Source organism: Colobus angolensis, unplaced genomic scaffold, assembly GCF_000951035.1.
Source record: "Colobus angolensis palliatus isolate OR3802 unplaced genomic scaffold, Cang.pa_1.0 Scaffold213, whole genome shotgun sequence".
NCBI lineage: Eukaryota > Metazoa > Chordata > Mammalia > Primates > Cercopithecidae > Colobus > Colobus angolensis.
The window spans coordinates 3584166-3606856 of NW_012115300.1; the positions used below are offsets into that span (position 1 = coordinate 3584166).

Below are 22691 nucleotides of genomic sequence, written 5' to 3' on the forward strand. Positions count from 1 at the left end.
CGTGCTGGAGTGCAATGGGGCGATCTCAGCTCACTGCAACCTCCGCCTCCTGAGTAGCTGGAATTACAGGCATACACCACCACATCCAGCTATTTTTGTATTTTTAGTAGAGACAGGGTTTCTCCATGTTGGTCAGGCTGATCTGGAACTCCCAACATCAGGTGATCCACCCACCTTGGACTCCCAAAGTGCTGGGATTACAGGCTCAATATTTCCTTGTTTTAAACTCTATCACACATCCCATTAAAGATATATTTCAAATTTAACACTTTATCTTCATTTTGGTTCAATAGATATCCAAAAATGTTTACAATTAATGTTGCACTGAACAGAACTAATGATAAATATTGTCCCTGAAAACGTGACGTTATTTGCCTAAGTTCTGATAACCAGTATAAATGTGTTTAATCTAAAATATGCCATCAATTAGTTTTAAATATAGTCCAGGTATGGTAGCTCACCCCTGTAATCCCAACATTTTGGGAGGCCGAGGTGGGTGGATCACGAGGTCAGGAGTTCCAGACGAGCCTGGCCAACGTGGTGAAACCCCATCCCTACTAAAATTACGAAAATTAGTCAGGTACAGTGGCGGGTGCCTGTAATGCCAGCTATTCAGGAAGGTGAGGCAGGAGAATTGCTTGAACCTGGAAGGCAGGGGTTGCAATGAGCCAAGATTGCGGCACTGCACTCCAGCCTGGGTAACAGAGCAAGACTACGTCTCGGCAGGGGAAACAAATCACACGGAATATAGCGGCTATCTTTATACTAAATTAAAACTTTATTGAATAAAGAACACTCTCCAGAACACATGATCTGATGGACTAGGTCTACATTACATGCAATGAAGCTGAAACATGACTGTAGTTTAACATGGAATGTCAAACAAATTAGTAATTTTCATTGTACAAAACTGTTTATGTAGCTGACATGCAAGAAGTGTCATACTCAGCATTTTCACCAATCGTCCGTGATGAGTTTTAAAAAAGGCATTTGGAGAAACTGGTAGATGTCTTCAGCATATAGTTCAAATAAATTAGTTATATGCGTACTACTGAATCCTCTTTCAACCTCTCTTGCTTCCAAATAAAATCTTAGTGCAAACATCAAAGTTGCTGGTCACTCCAAAAGACTGTCAAACTCATAATAGAATACAAGTTCTGAATTACTGTGTATTAAGTAGGGCAAACCCAAGAATGCCAGTTACTGCAAAATTCATTTAGGCACATTTAATAGTCCACTCTAAGCATTTTTTCTAAGTCTCTCACATTAATGACTAAAGCTTGTTTACAGTACTAAAATTCTATCATTCAAGCATCAATGATTACATTTCAGAAAAAGGAAATCATTCATTTCAGTAATAGCATTACTGCTATATCCTAAAATAAAGAGAGAAAATAAAGAATCATAATTAACAAAACCAGTATCCATAATAGGATACACAGGGAAAAACATTTTAGGAGAAAAACAAAGTGTGCTTTACTTGCCACAGCAGGAATTATATAATGTAAACACCATATTGGCCCACACCACAAAAATCCATGAGAAAGGTTCAAATTTGAACACTGTATGTGCATTATTTTCAAATCTGTGTTTGTGAGTTTATACTGTATCTGCTTGTACCAATACATGACAAACAAAAGAAGCTCTTCCACACACATACAAGTGATTGTTAAATATTAAGCATGGCTTGATTCCCTGACTCTAGCTTAAAAAAAAAAAGTTAAGTGACATCCCAACTGTCTTAAAAATGTTTATTACAGAAACCATTAAATGAATGTGAGTAGTAGCTGAGGAATGATGAAAAAGTGATGGTAATGATATGGTGCAAGTGGATGGAAAAAGAATATACGTATAACGCTGAGATTTGCAAATGCATGGAAAATCTTATTCTGTGGGCCTTGTCTGAATTTTAAACTGATACCGAGAATAGAAAAAATAGTAGCACAAGTCCATTGACACCTGGAGGGTCAGGCCTAGAAAGCTTACCTTCAAAGTGCAAATTTTAACAATGGAATGTTTTAGCAGGGACTTAAGGACAATCCTCTGTCTTTTTCCTGTTGAAAAGACGTAAGAGGTTCAGGAAGTATTCATTCCTGGCCAGAATGATTTCAGTTTCTTGGTAAAACAATATTTAGCCACAATTACCACCCACTCATTCACATACACAGAACCATTCTTAGGGGTATTTGCGGGGAGAAAAAGCCCTTATCTATGTATCACCTAAAGGAACTCTTATTTATAAAATCTAAGTTCTTTGAATCCACTACTTTAAATACCAACATGCACCTCTCTTATCCCCTCCCTCTCCACCCATCTACCCCCGACACCCCCAATGAACCTAGGTATTCTAACATCTTTGTGTTTTCTAAGCCTCATGAATAAGGCTGTTGAGTACCACCTCCACTGGATCAAAATTAACACCGGGTGCACTTTCTACAGCACCTTTTTTCTACTCCACAATTGAGTGGAATCTTGATGCTTTCAAGCTTCTATCTAGATCTCCAGGTCATCAGGCCGAGGTCTGCTGCTGGCACGACTGCTGGCTCTGCTTGAAGGTCGCTGGTCCACAATGGCTAGTGGCTGTAGTTCATGTCCAGCAGCTAGTTTTTTAGAATTCTGGTTATCATCAGGGAAATCAAAAGGCTGTGCATGGGAGTTAGAGATGGTGCTTCCCGCCTGCCCCATTCGATTTTGTTCAGCACTGTAATTAGCCCAGTTTTGCTCACTTGCTTGCTTGTTGTAATTGCGGCAAGAAGAATTGTTTCTGTCGCCAGTAACCAGCTTGTACCCAGGAGGAGACATAGGCGAGAGGGGAGCAGTTGGTGAGGAGCAGCCATTGAAATAAGCATATTTTTGAGACCCACAGTCTTTGGTGGGGCTCAGTGCGCCACTGGTCGCATGGTAAGGGTCGCTCTTTCCCTTAACCCGATCCTTAACGCCCTTGAAGAAAACATAGAAGAGTTCAATGATATTCAAGGCCAGGGACACCAAGGACACCACCAGCATGAAGATGATGAAGATAGTTTTCTCCGTGGGGCGAGAGAGGAAACAGTCCACCTGATGTGGGCAGGGATCTCTTTTGCAAGTGTAAACAGCACTCAGGCTGAATCCATAGATGTACCACTGGATCAGCAAGAAGGCCACCTCAAAGATAGACTTGAAGAGGATACTGATGATGTAGGTCCGCAGCAACCCCCCTCGCATTTTCACCTTACCATGCTCTTCAATACCATACTTGAACTTCTTTATCTCAATCTGCTTCAAGTGCATCTCCACATTGACACCATCAGTTTGGGCAACCTTGAGTTCCTCCTCTTTCTTGTTCAGTTTCTCTTCCTTTCGCATCACATAGAACACATGAGCCAGGTACAAGAGTGTGGGTACAGACACAAATATGATCTGCAGGACCCAGAAGCGCACATGAGAGATTGGGAAAGACTTGTCATAGCAGACGTTTTCACAACCAGGTTGTTGAGTGTTACAACGAAAGGCAGACTGCTCATCTCCCCAGGCTGACTCAACTGCTGTCCCCAGTAGCAGGATTCGGAAAATGAAAAGTACTGACAGCCACACCTTCCCTCCGGCAGTTGAGTAGGCTTGAACCTTGTCAAGGAGCTTGCCTAAGGCGCTCCAGTCACCCATGTTGCCTGGGCACCACCTGAAAGAAACAAAAAGACAATTCAAGGATCACAGATTGCAAATTACTAGTTTAACATTAAAGGTACTATGCGTTTCATATATTTCTAACATTCTTTCACAAAAAACCAAGTGCAAACTCTTCCTGCCCCATTTTCCCCAACGAAGTAAAGATCTAACACGTGTTTTGTTTTGTTGAGATAAAGTAAGTCTTAGAAGCAACAGATGGTGAGTTGCAATCTTTAACCTGGGAAGATGTATTGCTTGCTCAACCACTGCCTTGCTGTGTGACTTGAGAAGCCATCTGTGCTAGGCCTCTGCTCATTTTGTTTGTCTGATAAATGAGGACAATTTTTGCCTGGTAGGTCTGTGTTTGCCAAGCAAAATCCTGATGTGTTATTCAAAGCATAGCTATCTAAGAATACAGGTGAGAACACCTATGAACACATACATAACCTTCTTTCCAAAACTTTAATGCTATTATATATCATTTTATTACTAATTTCACTCTGAAAGTTGTTTTTTTTTTTTTTTTTTTTGAGATGGAGTTTCACTCTTGTTGTCCAGGCTGGAGTGCAATGGCATGATCTCAGCTCACCGCAACCTCCTCCTCTTAGGTTCCAGCGATTGTCCTGCCTCAGCCTCCTGAGTAGCTGGAATTACAGACATGCGCCATCACGCCTGGCTAATTTTGTATTTTTAGTAGAGATAGGGTTTCTCCATGTTGGTCAGGCTGGTCTCCAACTCCTGACTTCGGGTGATCTGCCTACCTCAGCCTCTCAAAGTGCTGGTTTTACAGGTGTGGGTCACTGCGCCGAGCCTCTGGAAGATTTTTCAAGTGTAATTTGTGCATACTCTATATTATGGTCATTTACACTTTTCTGTTTCTTTTTTTTTTAGAGACAGAATTTCACTATGTTGCCCAGGCTGCTGGGCTCAAGCAATCCTCCTGCCTTAGCCTCCCAATCCTCCTGCCTTAGCCTCCCAAGCAATGGTGACTGTTTTTTTCTTAAGCAGTGACTTATGTAGCTCAGAAGTCAGTCTTCTGTCCGGAGAGAAAGTAGGCTATATGGAATATACTCTTTTGCTACAATGTGTCATTATATGTAGTAACCTACTTTCAAAAACGAAGACTAAATACACATCACACTTCAAGTAAAAAGTTCATTTTGTCTCAATACTACTTACAACCTTATTAAAAAACAAAGAAAACCTACTTCAGAGCGTTTTCTCCAGCCAGAAAAGATTGGCTTTCATCTTTTCATTGTTATATACTTTAAAATTCCCTTACTGGGCTTTGGACCCTCAGGTTATACATCCAATTTAACTTCTTATCAATATCTAGCATCTAAAGCCTATGACTTCTCCATTACTGAGGATAAGAAAAGATCTGGCCGGGTATGGTGGCTCAAGTCTATAATTCACACAGGCCTATAAGCACTTAGGGAGGCAGGCGGATCACGAGGTCAGGAGATCGAGAGACCATCCTGGCTAACATGGTGAAACCCCATCTCTACAAAAAATACGAGAAATTAGCTAGCCATGGTGCCACGCTTCTGTAGTCCCAGCTACTCGGGAGGCTGAGGCAAGAGAATTGCTTGAACCCAGTTGCAGAAATTACGCCACTGTATTCCAACCTGGGCAACAAAGAGAGACTCCGTCTCAATAAAAAGAAAAAGATCTAAGTTGGTAGAAACCAATAAGAATCCCCAAAGTTATCTAGTTCAATTTATGCTCTAATTCCCGGTTATCCATTTAGCTGATAAAAATTGAGGTTCTCAGGGTATAGGAAATATTTAGCTATAGATAGAGCCAGAAGAAGATTCACAATCCCCAGGCCAAGTCTTTTCAATGCCTCATACCGGTTTTAAAAGTATAGTAAGGCTGCACTAAAGCTAGAAATGCTTGCATGCTTTAATATACACAACCTTAGCCAGGGCTGAAAGCTGGGAAGAAGTGAGTAACATGATGTGGCAGGCATAGGGAATATAGGCTAATTTTCAGCAGACAGTAGTAATTGGAGGGTTTAGAAAAGGACGAATTAGTCAAAGATTGTTTAATAATTAAAAACAAGCAAAGCTAAGACTTTGCAGGAGCTTAGTAATGAATTCTAAATAGTGTCACCAAAGGTAGGGTTATTTAGGCTTCTTAGAAATATGTTCACTATCTGAATATAAAGGAGTTTCTCCTCTGGAGTTGAACTATGAGCTGTATCTCCTTGTAGGAAGTAAATGAAATTATCAGGGGAATCTTCTTCCCCAGCAAGCAACATTACATTTCTGTCTAATGACTGTATCTCCTGGCCATAGAGAGCAAGAAAAAATGAAATGGGCACCTGACCTGGGATTTCCTGGGCCGAACAAATAAGAGATGGCTGAGCCATAAAGCTAAACTATGCACCAGCTATCTAAATTAGATACCATGGGTACCTTTGATGACAGCCCAGGGACTGGTGCCAAAGAATGCTGAATAAGAGTGGAGGGTGGGTGCGAAGGCCACAGAAATAAGGCTCCCCCAGTGGTCATAAAAAAGGGAGCTTCCCTTCTACTTTGGAAGGGTCATTTTAGATTCTGAAGTGACAAGTTAGAAAGTAAAACTGATGTATGAAAACAGCAGTCAAATAAGAACAAAGGCTTGAAAGGCTGACAAAGACAGTTAAATAGCTAAGGGAAGGCTTGAGGCGAGGGAGTAATTTAGCCATGATGGACAGTTTGATGGTGAGAGAATGTGAAAGGAAAAAAAAAAAACAAAAAAAACCCCTATAATTTAGCAGAAAATACTAGACTGGAAATGAAGAAGTACAGTCCATAAGGGTCAAACAAACAAAATGTTTGGAGCTGTATCAATAGACAGTTTCTATGTGGTGATGTGTAAAATTGGCCCTAATTCTGTTTGTAAAAAATTACAATATTTTGCCAGTGTCATCTGCTTTTGCTCAGATATTTCGATTGCTAGGGGAAAAATAGCAAAAAACAATCAAGTATAAAAGGATAAACTGTTTGCATACATCTCATCACATTCATGCAATGATAGCGCTGAAGACAAACCTATCATATCTAGAAATATGACCAGGCACAACAGAAGTTATTTTAGCTAGGATTTCATCATTATTCAAAGTAAAATATGATTGTGTAGATGCTTATAGTAATTCATCACTAAGTTTATTTACATTCTATTAAAAAAATCATATGACACATAACTTTCATATAATTTCGAGATTCTACAAAAATACTCCACAGTTCCATAATATTTGAACTAGGTCATCCCGCAGCTGTTTAGGTAGTAGTTCTTTTTTAATACACTAGCAACTTAATTGCAAAGTTGTCTTTTCTTTAAGCACCCATGCAGCTGCCATTTGCCTTAATGAGTTATACTCTTTCATCTTAATAAGATACGAATTATCAAATTGGATACCGAGTATCCTGTAACATGTAGCTACCTGTCGGTTACCACTATCATAGAGACCATCCAATAATATTTAATGTGACAGCTGCCCAAAAAGAGGTAACAAAAATTGTTCCTTTTTTTTTGGTGGTTGCTCACTTTGCCATGAATCAAATTTTGGCAACTGGTTTTTCCTCCCTGCTGCACCCTTCCCAAACTGATTTGGTATCTTAGCTTTTCCAAACCTCGTATAAGTTAACATCCTTTTATAATAAAAGGGCATAATTATGTTTACAGAATCCTTGGCATTGATCTACAGACTATAAACTGCACTTTTATTCACCAGGAGGAGACAGGTATATTTCTTATTTGATACATGAGAAGACCAGTGCAGCTAGGACATATCACATATATTCATGCCTTCACCTCTAAGATACTGAGTTGGTGCTTCACATGTAGACCAAGGACTAAAAGGAGTTGTGCAAAGTTCTCGTTAAGAGCAGAGTCTTAGCAGCTGGACCACACTTTTTGCCATCTATGTACCATGTTAGATTACATTTCCATTGCTCGTCATGGCCCCCTAGACTGGATGGATGTCCAAAGCTACAGGCGCTAAGTGGGGCCCTAGGTGGGGCCTAGGAAGATTCTTTAATTCAAATGAAATCTCTTAAAAATAAAGCTTTGGGGCCGGGCTCAGTGGCTCATGCCTGTAATCCCAGCACTTTAGGAGGCTGAGGCAGGCGGATCATGAGGTCAGGAGATTGAAACCATCCTGGCTAACACGGTGAAACCAGTCTCTACTAAAAAAATACAAAAAATTAGCTGGGCATGGTGGCAGGCGCCTGTAATCCCAGCTAGGCAGGAGGTTGAGGCAGGAGAATGGCGTGAACCCGGGAGGCGGAGCTTTCAGTGAGCTGAGATGGCGCCACTGCACCCCAGCCTGGGAGACAGAGCAAGACTGCCTCAAAAAAAAAATTAATTAATTAAAAAAATAAAATAAAGCTTTGATTTTAAATTACATTTGACTATGCCTTTTGCTAGAGCCTTAGAAACAAATCACTGTGCCGAAGTTGCAGTGAAGTCTTTCCATGCCATTAATATCCTAATAGTTATTAGAATTAAGTATTTTACTTTCAAGTTTAAATGTTTTTCTCAAGAAGAGAAATGTAATGAGTTGAGAGTGGAGACTTAAATAAAGGTAGATAGGATTATTGAAAACTAAAGTGAAATTTGATATCCAGCATCTTTTTATGATTGAGAGAAAAGAGAAGGTGAAGGTCATTAATATCTGAAAGAATAAAATCAGAGTCTAAACCTACATAAGGAAATGTCTACGGAAGTTCCTGATAAAATTATTTAATGAATTTTTTTGGGAGGAAAGGGAAATTATGTGTGTCTGATGTACTAGCACCCCAAAATATTCATGTCCCAAAACTCAAATGCAAACCCTTCTAATGTTTTATTTCACTTTTGTAATATCCTCTGCCCCTCCAATAATGTCACTGAGTGAACTCAGTTGCCTATTCCTTCACACTTAAAACAGTCACCCTTAGCTTGACCTCAGCCATCATCAGTTTGCTAGATTTCATGTTATTAGCCTGGTCACCCTGATCGCCAACCTATACTCCGGGTAATCAGTCGATCTTGAGAAAATAAACAAACAATCAGTTTGGTTTCATGAGCTCTGCTCTATCCACACAGCTCACATCCTCACTTGTTTCAGGTCTCACCTCATCAGCCAACTTTCCTGACCACCAAGTATGAAATAGCAACATCCTTTCCCCAGTCCTGTCATTTCCTATTCCCTTGCCCTGGTTTTAAAAAAATTATTATTTTAATAAACTTTATCTCTACTTGATATAGTAAATATTTGCCTGATTATTATGTACCTCCTTCCATGAGAAGGATTTATTATTTACCTTCCTCAACTCAAATGTGAGCTATACGAGGGAGTTTGCTTTGTTCACTGCTGTATCCCCAGTGCTTAAAAGAGTAAGAGATGTGGCCAGGCGTGGTGGCTCACACCTGTAATCCCAGCACGTTGGGAGGCCAAGGTGGGAGGATCATCTGAGGTCAAGAGTTTGAGGTCAGCCTGACTGACATAGTGAAATCCCGTCTCTACTAAAAATACAAAAAAGTAGCCAGGCGTGGTGGTGGGTGCCTGTAATCTAAGCTACTTGGGAGGCTGAGGCAGGAGAATGACGTGAACCTGGGAGGTGGAGGCTGCAGTGAGCGAGATTGCACCACTGCACCCCAGCCTCGGTGACAGAGTGAAACTGTCTCCAAAAAAAAAAAGAAAGAAAGAAAGAAAGAAAGAAAGAAAGAAAAGAATTAGATGGAATTAAATGGGGCTTCCACAAAAAATAAAAAGATACCGTACAAAACACCAAACAGTTTTTGTTTGTTTGTTTTTTACTGTCTCTTTGGGATTCTCTTAATTGTAGTTATGTATCTCAACTTTCTAAAGTTTCAAATTAATTAAAAAGGAGACTTCACAGTACAAAAGTATTGTCATCATCTCACATTCTCATACTGTTAAATTTTCAAGTAACAGTTTCTGAAACAGAGAGCTGTTTGTTGAAACATGCTTCAAATGATTCGTGAGCAGGCAATAGAGCTAAATTAAGAAAAAAGGCTCTTTACAACCCCTACTGCTAAATTTGACTGGCTTAAAAAAAAAAAAAAAGAAAAAAGGCTGTTTAACAAAGAGCTTCTTGAATTTGTTAAATGAGATCCTAATGAGGGTTAGGATTCTTGTAGAACTGCATCAGGTATCATGGTTGTACATTCAGTTCACTGTTAGGTTGTTGCAGGTTAACATTTAAAAAACAAAACAACAAAATAAAGAAATAACACAACTGTGTAGTTGTCCCCTAGTTCTATGATATTCTAACTCCGACTGCACCACACAATTTTACTGTAGCCAAGGACACTATTACAAGAAGAAATAGCCCGTTTAAAATCGTGTATATTTCAAGAATGATAAATACCGGGGAAGGCTAGGGCTTTGAAGCGGAAGAGCAGTAGCTGATAATAACCCTGGCTAATATAACATCTTTACAGTCTGAGACTATGCAGGCAGTAAAGTGATTAGAATGAAGTACCATGATTCCCAGTTCGTCAGATAATACCCAACCTTTACCTCCTTATTTATACCTAGATGGCCTAACTGTAGTGTATCAAACTTACTGTATGTAAACATCTATTTATAAAGAATTGCACATTTGTGTAGGTATTTAATGTTGTGAACTGCTTATTTTGGGGGCAGAGGGGAGGACAACAAAAAAACACACCAAGAAGCCTTTATTTCCCCAGCTCTTACCCCTCCTCATCACTCAACTTACATTAGCATCCACTTAATGAGAGGAGGTGGAGATTGAGGTGTGAGGAATTCCATCCAAAGAGAGGATGGTGCATCCCATAAAAGACAATCCCCTCCCTAGTTCAACAGCTACTACTCAATTCTCCCCCAAAACAAGTTTTTCAAGATCAATTTAGGGCTACCAGAGAGAAAACCCTAAGTCAGAAGCTGCAGGCTAAAAGCCATGTTCTTCAATTGTGATGTAACTTAATATATTTTTATCAGTCCTTGGCGTTTCCTCTGCCCCTACTCTTACTTCCACCTCCAAAGTGACTATTTTTAGTGAATAGCTTTGTTATTTTATAATCATATAGACATCCTTAGGGCCCTCACAAGTGTATTGATTAAGACAGTCTGTTTTTTTCAATGAGAGTTTAATAACTCATGCCTGTGAAGCTCTTAGTAACAGCTCAGTAAAGTTTGGTTCTTACTCTTTAAAAGACCTGTATATATATATAGCATTAGTTTTTAAATTTTTCATCTTTTCTTTAGAAAAACAGCAACTAAGAAATGATTGACAAACATACATTTTCTTTTTTAAAAAAATTTTTATAGAGATGGGGTTTTGCTATGTTGTTCAGGCTGGTTTTAAACTCCCGGCCTCAAGCGATCCTCCCACCTCAGCCTCTCAAAGGGCTAGGATTACAGGCATGAGACATCAAGCCCAGAAGATGATAAATATACATTTTTCTTAAAATATTATTTTAAAAGCATAGGAAAATTGGAATGTGAAATTTATGAAATTGTATAAGCCACTGATATATTTTTTTAAAAAAGAGCTAACCACAGTTTGAAGTTTGGTAAAAGAAACTGTACACACATAGTTAAAGGGTAACTTTAAGATGGAGAATTTAGGCAATTATGCTAAGAATTATAAAAATGTTAATCTCCCAGGGAAGAGATGCTCTGGAGATTTTTAAAACTTGAATTATCCATATGGAATATTACATTGATAATAAACACTAGATAATTACTTTTTCTCTCCAGAGCTGAACTGACGTGTGCGGATAAGTTCCCACACATCTCTTCAAATAACTGAGAATCCTGAAGATAAGTCAGAACAACAGGAAAGGCGGAGTGGAAGGTATTCATCACTGGTGACTGTCCTATCATTCCCTTCCCTGCGGGTATCGTATATAAAGGCTCAAACCAAGCTACACCCCTGGATGTAGAGAAAAGAAAGGAAAGAATGCACCCCGTGTTTTCTCCCCTTCTCTCTGCAGGAAATGGAAACATCTAAGTAACAAAGCAACCTTCAGCATCTGAAAGCACAGCCTTTAATCTGCCTCCTGCGGAGCATCTTTGGAACCATGTTTCCCAAGGAGAGTGAGAGCACTGCAGGTATCACAATCGCCAAGGGTGAGGAACTCGGTGGCTGGGGTTAGAATTCTCAGAAGGCATTAGAAAAATGTGGAACATGTTTAAACAGTGAAGAAAGTAGAGCAAGGCACTACCACTGCATTTTCTCAGCAGAGGACAGGTAACCAGTCTACCCTGACTTTGGGAAGTACAAAGCACTCCCACACTGGGGGAACAATAATATAGAATCAACATCGCCAGGAAGGAACGGAATGTACTGCCTCTGCTTGGTATAATTTCCAGGCAATTGGGCCTACCTAGAAGTAATTACTCTTCTCCCAAAGGTGTTTTCTGTCTAACTGGCCTATTTCATTCCTGGCGGTGGGGGGTAGGGTGGGCGGGGAGACGCCCTAGCTTAATGAAATCTCTGCATTACTAGCCGCTTTAATTTCCAGCTATCCTTGCACAAAAGTAAATACTAGACTTCCTCACAGGGACACTATTCACCGAGTTCAAATGCGCCCAATTTTCGGAGGGCGAGATTCAGTATCTTCCTTGTCGTTACTAACCGGGTCGGGGAAGCAAAAGAAATTCAATCGACTTCCAAATAAAGCCACGCTTCTTTTTACAACATTGTATAGCTCTCCCCTTCCCACCCCTACTTTGTACCTGGAGAGAAAGAGAAGCACGCCTTGGGGAACAAGGAGAGCTTATCGATGAGCGTTATCAGAAACCCCCAGTAAAGACAGGCTGGGTCACTAAAGGGGCAGGTGGGCGCAGCGCTGCTCCGACCGCTAGGCGCGCTTCTCTGAAACAGGCTGACTTGCCCCGGACGCGTCATCAGCTCCCCGAGGGTCTCTCCTCCCTGCCCTTTCCCCTTGCGCCGCCCCGCCTCATTCTCGGGAAGTTTCAGGAACTTCCAGGGGCGTTGCAAGTGCAATTTAAGCACAATTCCCAAGGTATTCAGGTTTTCTTACCAACACGGAGATAGTGGACTTCAGCAAGTTTAAAAGAGGAAAAAAAAAAAAAAAAAGGAGGGGGGGCTGATGTGAGAGGGATGGGAAATTAGATTGACAACTTTAATTAAATCAACCATTTGTTCCTCTACCATTTGGCACCCAGCCCATCTCTCCTCCTATCCCTCCCACCCCGCACCCCGGGTTCCTTTGCAGTGACGAACTCGGACCTGCGCTCGGTTTGACTTGTGAGGATTTGCGGGAAATGTCCCCAAACCGCGCTGTTTCAGGAAGCGAAGGCGCGGGAAGGAGCCCGGCAGACACTAAGATGGCAGGAGGCGCCCCGTACCCGTCCAGCCCACGGCCTCCGTAAAGCTTTCATTTTTATTTGCTTTTCAGCATTCACTGGTGCAAACACTTCCACTGCAGGGTCACGTCAAGAATCTAAACTAATTATTCTAGTCTGTAGATTTACACAGACCAGAAAATCCTTACCGGGCGCAAAAATGCATGGTTGCATTTCTGATGAACATAATGGGTGTTACCAATAGAAGTATTTTAAAAATTGAACCCTTTTAAGCAACTCATTAGCGTTATCTTTGCCCTAGGAGCTCCAACTCCAAAGAACTGCCCCAGAGTTCTGAATTCGGTTACAGGTTCGAGCAGAGGGAAGGTGCGGGGCGGCGGGTGTTGGCGGGGGGAGCTCCCAAAGCGCTGTTTAAGAAAGTTTTTTCCCTGCTCTTTCTAGGAGCTCCCGTTTTAGGAGACGGTTTTGGAAAAGCACGCTGGCGTACACGTTTTTAAACGTCTGATCTCTAATGCTCTGTAACTAACCACCACCTAAACTTTAGGAGATTTCATCTCCTAAACTGCCAACGTGGTCGAGTAAAAGCTGTCTCTCCTGACGGTCTCAAATCTTTCCGTAGCGGTTGCTAATATAAAGTAACAATTTACTGTTGATTTTTAAAACATAACATTAATACTCTTTAATTTTATACCTTTTTGTTTAATGGAGAAAATTCTAGGAAGGAACCACGTGAAAGTCAAGTAACCACGATGTTTTAACAAAGCACTTTGTCACAAAAGAAGTTGGCTTTGCAAAGCAATAGAACATCAATCAAGATTTCCATGTGAAAAAAACACTTTATTCTATGAAGTGTACAATACTATAGGAAGCACGCTAAGCAAATTTACACTTTGATTTTTGCGATGTAGTCACTCAAATCACCCAACCCAGGCGCCTAACCGCCCCCCCACACCAAATGATAGCACCTAGACTATTACTGATTACAAAAACTAATAATAATAAAATTACACTCTAAAATGAAAAACCAAACATCCAGTAAACTAGTCTTTTATTCTAACCGGAAAGGTTTGAACCTTTTTACCTGTTGCAATGTTAATAGAAACTTTTTTAACACTCAAAATATAAATTCAGTACAATAAATTTTAACTTTAAAACTATAGAAACACTTTCAAATCCATCAATGCATTTACAGTATCATAATTCCAAGCTACATTTAACACATTTTAAAACTTTAGGAAAGTTTTACTTGTAGAAAAAGAAACTAATAGGTAAAGTGTTCTCATTTTTTAAAAACTTACTCTTTTTCTTAAAAGAAGTGAAGTCACGCCAAGTGATTGAACTCCTTGGAGGATGAAGTAAAATGAAAAGGCAAGTTCAGGCACTCAGACCTGTCTATTTAAAGTTTAAAACTCCGCTGCAGTTTGGTACTTTCCTCACGCCTTCCCCCTAATGAAAGAAAAGTGCTGATACCTCGTAAAAGCTTTTTTGTAACTTGGAGCACAGAGCTTTTAAAAGTTTCAGGCCACTGACTCAACTGGGAGGAGGGGCTAGAAGAAAGGGGAGGGCAAAGGGAAAGGCTGGGAGGAGGTGGAGAAGAGGCTGGTGAATGTGGAAGGGCGGGGGCAGAAGAGGCTAAGAGCAGGAGCGGGATCAGGATAAAGTTGTAGTTTATATTTGCTAATGAGGAAAAATAAAATAGCATTAGGGACATGAATGCCTCTACTTGGAGTTGCTCCTCACACATAAGAATCATTGATTATAGTGCTTGCTTCACCAGAAGACCAGGGATAATGGGGGGAAAAGTGTATATTTTGATTATAACATTGTCTAAAATTTTTAAGGTAGCTTACAATAAATAAAAATGGTGGGGAAGCATATAACCAGTTCAAGCTTGTTTCACATTGACCAAGGTGTGTGAAGTTAGAGGTAGGTGTGAGTGAACTGTTTGATGATCTAATTCCCTTCCTTTAAATGTAAGTAAGGACAATTAACACAGGGAATGGCGGGGATGGGAGAGAGACATTTCAAAAATTGACATATAGGAAGAAAAGTCCATACCCAATCCACCTTTCCACCCCTTGACTGCTTTGAATTTTTACTTTCTTTCAGTTTAGCAAAAGGCTGTGTGTGTGTGTGTGTGTGTGTGTATAGTTTTTACATATATAGCATGTTTTGTTTGCCTATGAAATCTTGATATCTGACCTCTGCCGTATCTCCAGAAAACTAAGAATTTATATTTCAGCCCTGTTAATGCCAAGACACTAAAACCCAAATCTGTAGTGAAGTGTCAGGATTTTAAAAATACAGACTATGGTTGCATTAAGTAGGTTCCCAAACTATTCAGCCCTCCTTAAAATCAGTTCCTCCTCTCAAGCCCACTAGAGAGTTTTCTGACCAATGACAGTAGAGCTGAGCACATCATCTTTATGTGCTTCCCTATTCCTTCCAATGCTCTCCCTCTTCAAGGCTCTGCATTAGGTTTTATAATGGCCTGAGTCATGTGGCCTCATTCTTAGAGCAGGCAGCTCCTTTGAGGGCTTCCCAAATGCCATAGCAGAGTGTTGTGGTGGGACAATTACTCATAAACAGGCTTCAGTGATGCTCCTGAGATTGGACAGGAAATCTCTTGGCTGGTATTCTCTGGAGGCAAAGCAAACTCATCTGGCCTTCCTATTCCTAACACTTTTCTCATTCATGCAAATACCAGAAAAAAGAAGGATGCCAAATATATCCTGGTAGACACCGTTCCCTAATTAAACTTTCACTGAAATGACTAATACAACATCTTTTGAAATGTTGCAGGGTTTTTGTTTGTTTTGTTTTGTTTTGTTTTCTGAGACGGAGTTTTGCTCTTGTTGCCCAAGCTAGAGTGCAATGGCACAATCTCTGCTCATGGCAACCTCCGCCTTCCGGCTTCAAGCGATTCTCATCATGCCTCAGCCTCCCGGGTAGCTGGGATTACAGGCCTCGGCCTCCCAAAGTGCTGGGATTATAGGCGTGAGCCACCGCACCTGGCCCAAATGTTGCAATTTTAAGGAACAATTTTGTTTTTACTTGTTGGCTATCCTATTTCCAAGAGTACATTTTTCTTTAAATTAAGAAAGGGGAAAAACAATCTTCTGGAAGTAGAAATTGTAATTTGACCTTCGAGTCTTCAGGTTCAGCAACCTATAAATATTGTTTCGGTCTTGTATTTATATTGTTCTTTAAATAAATCTATTGCTTTATCTTAACTAAAAATTATTTCATTGCACTTAGAACACATTCACGAAAATGATTTATTCTTTTTATGATAAGAAAACACATTTCTTCTTTATAAAAAAGTCTATGCTTCATTTAATTTACATAACAATTTATTTTTATAAAATTATTTATCAAGTACAATTATAGAAACATTACCATAATGCTAATTCAGAATAAGTTGCATGAAAGAAAAGTTGTCATTGACTGTTTCATAATAGGGTTTTTAAAGCAGAAAAAAACTGTGTTTATTTCTGTTATGTTTTGTTAGATCTATAGAGGGATATTGATGTTTAAGTATTCTTTTAAAGTATTCTTTTCTTTTTAAGCTATTACCTATGTGACCAATTGAAAATAGAACTAAAGAACTTCCTTATAACAAATTATTCATGGATATCACCTGAACCATTTTCTGAGCCAAAAGGATTACTAGTAACATGAGGCAGTAATTAATTACTTCTTTTAATACATGAACTTACTATGTCTTTTCTTTCTAAAATCATTTTTCTATAATCATTGATACAAGATTTCCACATGATTTCATCAAAATATCATTGATAAGACATTCTGAGGAACCTTCTCTTCTTCTGGGATAATGGCACTGAAATGCAATGCTATGAGTAATCACGCGCAAGGGAAACTAGGTTTTGCAAAAGGCCCACAGTTTTCTCTCATGGACAACTAGCAGAGTCTCTAAATGACAGGTAGCAACTTATATTATAACTCATATTCTAGCAGTGTTGGTGAGTTACATTTTTATCAATAATACAATTGTTCAAAAGCATCTCACTTATCTGACCTTAGAAGCTTGTCTCCATTAGAATGTTTTGCAAAAATTGTGGAATAGTTTTTTTAAAAACGTGTTTTTCTTGTATTCTCAGAAATGTCAATGCCATTTATCTAATATAAACACTGATGTCCTAGAACAGTGTCTTCTCTGATTGCCAGAGCTTGTCTATGTAGAAGAAATGGATGCAGCCTGATTTGCTGGTCAGGCAACACTGCTCTTTGGAGAACTAGAAACAGCTATTGACAGTTTCTGTCTTCTGCAGAGCTTCTTTAGGCCAAATCACCTGCCAGGACTTTGATTCTGTTTTACCCACGTAGCTATATATTTTGAAAAATGCACATTATTGGCACAATGGAGGGTACGTTATTTTTCAGAATTGTGAGAAATATTTCTTCATATGAGAACCAACTCCTTTTTTTGGATTTTTACCTTTGTTTCAAAATAGGAATTTCTGAAATGTTAAGAAATGAATGGAGTGATTTTTAAGGCGTTTAAATGCCTATCCCACACAAACTCTGATGGATTACTTTCACCTCACTGAGTAGCATAAACGTTCAAAAATAATTGGTGACTCTGGATTAGACGTGTAAGAAGAATATTGTAATGGGAGAGCAGTGAGCTATAGGAACTTGAAATGCAATACTAGCAGAAAGAAAGGAAAGGAAGGTAGAATTATCAGAACTTGATGATGGATGAATGGGAAGACAAGGGAGTGGAGGCTGTGGAAACCGATTTTTGGAGTTTTGATTGGGAAAATATTACTAACACACACAAAAAAAGGAAGCTGGGGGAGGGACTGACCTGCTGAAAGACATACAAAGATTTGTTTGAAATATTTTGGCGTGAATAACTGAAATATCTAGGTAAAGAGAGATGACTGACAATTTAAAACAGAAGCTGTGGAGTTCACTTTAAAATTGTTATGGCTGGGCACAGTGGCGCATGCCTGAAATCCCAGCACTTTGGGTGGCCAAGGCGGGCAGATGACCTGAGGTCAGGCGTTCGAAACCAGCCTGGGCAACATGGTGAAATCCCATCTCTACTAAAAATACAAAAATTAGCCGGACGTGGTGGTACACACCTGTAGTCCCAGCCTCCCAGGAGGCTGAGGCACGAGAATTGCTTGAACCTGAAAGGTAGAGGTTGCAGTGAGCCGAGATCACACCAATGTACTACAACTTGGCAACAGAGTGAGACTCAGTCTCAAAAAAAATTGTTATAAGATTTGTGATTGGCCACGCACAGTGGTTCAACTCTGTAATCCCAGCACTTGGGAGGCTGAGGTGGGGTGACAATTTGAACCCAAGAGTTCAAGACCAGCCTGAGCAACATAGGGAGACTCTGTATCTACAACAAATAAAAAGGTAATTTAGGCGTGGTGGCACGCCTCTGTAGTCCCAACTACTCAGAAGGCTGAGGTGGGAGGATATGAAAAAAAAAGAAAAAAAAAAAACCAACAAGATTTGTAATTAGAAGCCACAGGTACAGATGAAATTACTAAGAGATGGGATATAGGCAGTGTACCAAAAACACGGCGCCCACACCGCTCTTGGTGGATTTCCTCATTTAATGCAGAAAAAAGAATGAAAAAAGAGACAAGGTAACACCTAGGAAAGGGAAGGGTATTTAAAATAGCTACAAGTGGGCTTATTTGTGGGAAAATATTACTTGTTCTCTGGAGGAGTAGTTAACTTTGAAATGACAGCTACTCCTTTAAAAAGAGAATGAATGCAACATAAAGAAAATGTTTTCAGACAGTATGGGCTGCATGAAACTAGGGTTTGAAGGTATTTTCTCAAAGTAGGTGAAGTTATCAGCTGGCTGAGATGAAAGTGAGTGAAGAAGAACTAGAAAATTTGCAATCCCTGTGGGGCAATTCAAGGCATTTGTAGAACAATAGAAAGACTATCTTGAGACTAGGTGGGTCTAGGTTGATTTTGTAATGAAATAAGATGGCATTATCTTACAGATCTCCTTTCCTTAGCATCAGAATAATCCTTTCCGTGCACCAAATTTCCATTGTAACTAATGTTTACCGGAAAGCAAGAAAGAAGTAAAAGTTAATTTGGAGGTCGTAAATTTGCAAGTTTAGAAATGCTCTACCCAAGTTGGTAAAACTAGCCAGAAAATATGTTCTTTATGTGACTGTTGGTCAATTACATTTCTTTCAGAGCAGTGAAGATTTCTCATCATATTATCGCTTGTGCTGGTATCCCTTTTTCAAAAGATAAGTTTCTGAGGTCTGTCAATTCGCTTCATAACCCTGAAGTATTCAACTTAACTGAAAACGTCTTTCCCATTTACTTAGCATTCTATCATCCTTGAAAAATGTTTAAGGATCAAAGATTGATTTGACCTGTGTAAAATTTCAACTCACTTTTGTGGCCCACGTTTACCTCCAAGCGAATCTTACTGTAAACCAAACTACACAAAAAGGTATTTGTAAAGGGAAAAATTTGTTTCGCTTTGTTTTGTTGAATGAGAAAGAATTCCAGCCAGTGGATAAATATGTCTTTGGCTCCACCTTCTGTGCAGAGTGAAAATGAACATTGCAAGAAGAAACTGGTAAATCATTTACTATTTCATGTTTACTTATTTAATTTTACCTTTTCAATGAAACTTGGTTAATTTTTTATGATCACTTGTGAATTCATTCATTCAGTAAATATTTATTATGTCTCAGGGACTATGGTAGACATTAGCATTTTTTAGTTATGCAGTTAATACAAAGCCAATATCAGAGTTTAACTTCATTCAACTTTAGCCTTTGAGTTTTCTTTAAGGGAATTTTGAAGAAGCAAATAACGATAGGAAAACAGAGAATACTAGTTCGATTCTTTAAAAAAGAAACATACAGGCTGGGCCTGGTGGCTCAAGCCTATAATTCCAGCACTTTGGAAGGCCGAGGAGGGTGCATCACACGGTCAAGAGATGGAGACCATCCTGGCCAACATGGTGAAACCCTGTCTCTACTAAAGATACAAAATTAGCTGGGTGTGGTGGCGCGTGCCTGTAGTCCCAGCTACTCAGGAGGCTGAGGCAGGAGAATCGCTTGAACCTGGGAGGCGGAGGTTGCAGTGAGCCAACATCGCGCTGCTGCACTCCAGCCTGGGCGACAGAGTGAGACTCCCTCTCAAAAAAAAAAAAAAAAATTCTATCAATAGTATATTCACTTTAAAAAATGATCAGAATCAGGGCTAGAGGTTTGGAATCTGCAACCCTTGATTTTGCATGTATATTAGTCTTGTTTATAGGAAGAGAAATAACAGGTCATTTGTACTGACAGTCTAAAAATAAATTTTGGCTCTTTATGCTTTTTGAGATGGAGTTTTACTCTTGTTGTCCAGGCTGGAGCGCAATGGCATGATCTCGGCTCACTGCAAGCTCCATCTCCTGGGTTCAAGCGATTCTCCTGCCTCAGCCTCCCCAGTAGCTAGGATTAAAGGCACATCCCACCACACCTAGCTAATTTTTGTGTTTTTAGTGGAGACCGGGGTTTCACTATGTTGGCCACGGTAGTCTCCAACTTCTGACCTCATGTGATTCGCCCGCCTCGGCCTCCGAAAGTTCTGGGATTACAGGCGTGAACCACCACGTCCAGCCTTATGCTAAGAATTTTAATCTTTTTGAAGATCATGTAACAAATAAGGAAGTATTTCAATATGTTTATTTTAGGGCAGATAAAATGAATATTATTTATTATCTAAAAAATCACTTAGCCAAGTACTAACCTCCTCAGGATGACCGCTTGCCATCATGTTATGTTCAGCATTATACTGCGCAAAGTGGAAACTTGAAAAATATAGAGAACATTTTGCAAGTGGAGGTGATACCTTATGTGCAAATTTTTTATGCAGGCTTTATCCAGAATAGGAACAAATGTGTAGTTAAAATTAAAATGCACGAACAAATTATTTACATACTTGTTGAACTGATGCCAAAGAAAAGAAAAAAAAAAAAAACAGCATTGCTTCAAAAGTCAGCTGAGATAAAAATTCCCAAATGAAATATTTACAATGCTTGGTTATAGCACCACTTACCAAAGTCGTTAAAATGCCTTTCTGTTGTATGTCTAAGTCTGCTTTGGCGCACAGGATGAGGTACCTATGGACAGTTTTATTTGGTACATGTCCTTTATAGACACTAACAAATTTAATACTGTTTTCCTTTAGGATAGTGTAACCACCACCATTATCTCTAAGAAATCATGCATCATGGCAATTACAAGTTCTATGTGTATTAGAAATATTTCAGCCCTTACATAGCTCTAAGAATGGCAACATTTAAGAACCCTATTAGATGTCTAAGAGAGCCTTTTGTTTGTTTGTTATTAATAACTGGAAATGAGTAGTCCTTTAGTGTCAGATGGTTACTGATTTAAAAGCGAAGGACAAATGTAGTGGGCTTGGTGTTTGGAAGGCTCTAGTGACTTTTCACTCTCCTAGATATTCACGTGGATACTTACAACAAATTACAACTGCCCAATATGAAGGCAGAATATCATAATCATGAGGTGATTTAAGGACTTCAGAAGCTTTTTCAGACCAAAACCATCCTTCCTACTGGTTTCTTGTGGATGCTGAATTTCCCACTATGTATAAATTCCACCTCTGGATTGGAATCTTTAAGATTTAAGATTCTTAAGAAGGTTCAAAAGGAAATGCAAGTATATTTTTGGAAAGGGTAAAAACATAAAATATTAACAAAATTTATCATTGTGATTTACAAACAAAGCTTTAAAAGACTGGGGATATAAATTCTGAATAGAATACCAGAAATAAATGGAAGAGTCTATGAAATGACCTAAGTCAATTTGGTTTTCACAACTTAAATGCTCTTTTTGTTATGTATTAGTGGCCACCACAAAAGACTGACTTGTATGGAGATTACTCCCTCATGGCATTAGTGTCAGCTTACAAAATAATAAGTCTTAGACTAGGTTCTGATTTGGATTCTGTATTAGTCAAAGTACTCTAGAAAAACAGAACCAATAGGGAGTGTGTGTGTGTGTGTGTGTGTGTGTGTGTAAAATGAGGAATTGGTTCATGCAATTATGAAAGCTGAGAGGTCTCATGACTGCCCTCTGCAAGCTGAAGAGCCTGGAAAGCTTTGTGGTAATTCTGTCCAAAGGCCTGAGAACCAGTGAAGCTAATGGTGTAAACTCTAGTCCACGACCCAGAGAAGATGATAAGTATCCCTATCAGCAAATAGACAGGAAGGAAAAGGGAAGAATTTCTTTATCTTCTGCCTGTTGCTTTATTTAGGCCTTCCATAGATCAGATGATACTTAGTCATTTTGTGGAGTGCAGTCTACCTGAATCCACCAATTCAAATGCTAATCTCATCCAGAAACACCTTCTCAGGTACACTCAGAAATAATGTTTAATGTGGGCACCCTGTGGTCAGTCAAGTTGACACATGAAATAAATCAACACAGTTACTTATTTATTTATTTATTGAGACGGAGTCCTACTCTGTGTCCAAGCTGGAGTCCAGTGGCTCCATCTCAGCTCACTGCAACCTCCATCTCCGGGGTTCAAGCGATTCTCCTGCCTCAGCCTCCCAAGTAGGTGGGACTACAAGCGCCTGCCACTACTCCCGGCTAATTTGTGTATTTTTAGTAGAGATGGAGTTTCACCATATTGGTCAGGCTGGTCTCAGACTCCTGACCTTGTGATCCGCCTGCTTCAGCCTCCCAAAGTGCTGAGATTATAGGTG

The 22691-nt window shown here is 39.6% G+C and overlaps 1 protein-coding gene across 1 annotated transcript; it reads right to left on the reverse strand.

The window, feature by feature from the left end:
• Positions 1-755: 755 nt before the first annotated feature.
• Positions 756-14497, reverse strand: GJA1 (gap junction protein, alpha 1, 43kDa). Its single transcript, XM_011942953.1, is given in 2 exon segments — positions 756-3658; positions 14242-14497. A coding segment is annotated over 1 exon segment (1374 nt). The 5' UTR covers positions 3643-3658; positions 14242-14497; the 3' UTR covers positions 756-2268.
• Between the last annotated feature and the right edge of the window lie 8194 nt (positions 14498-22691).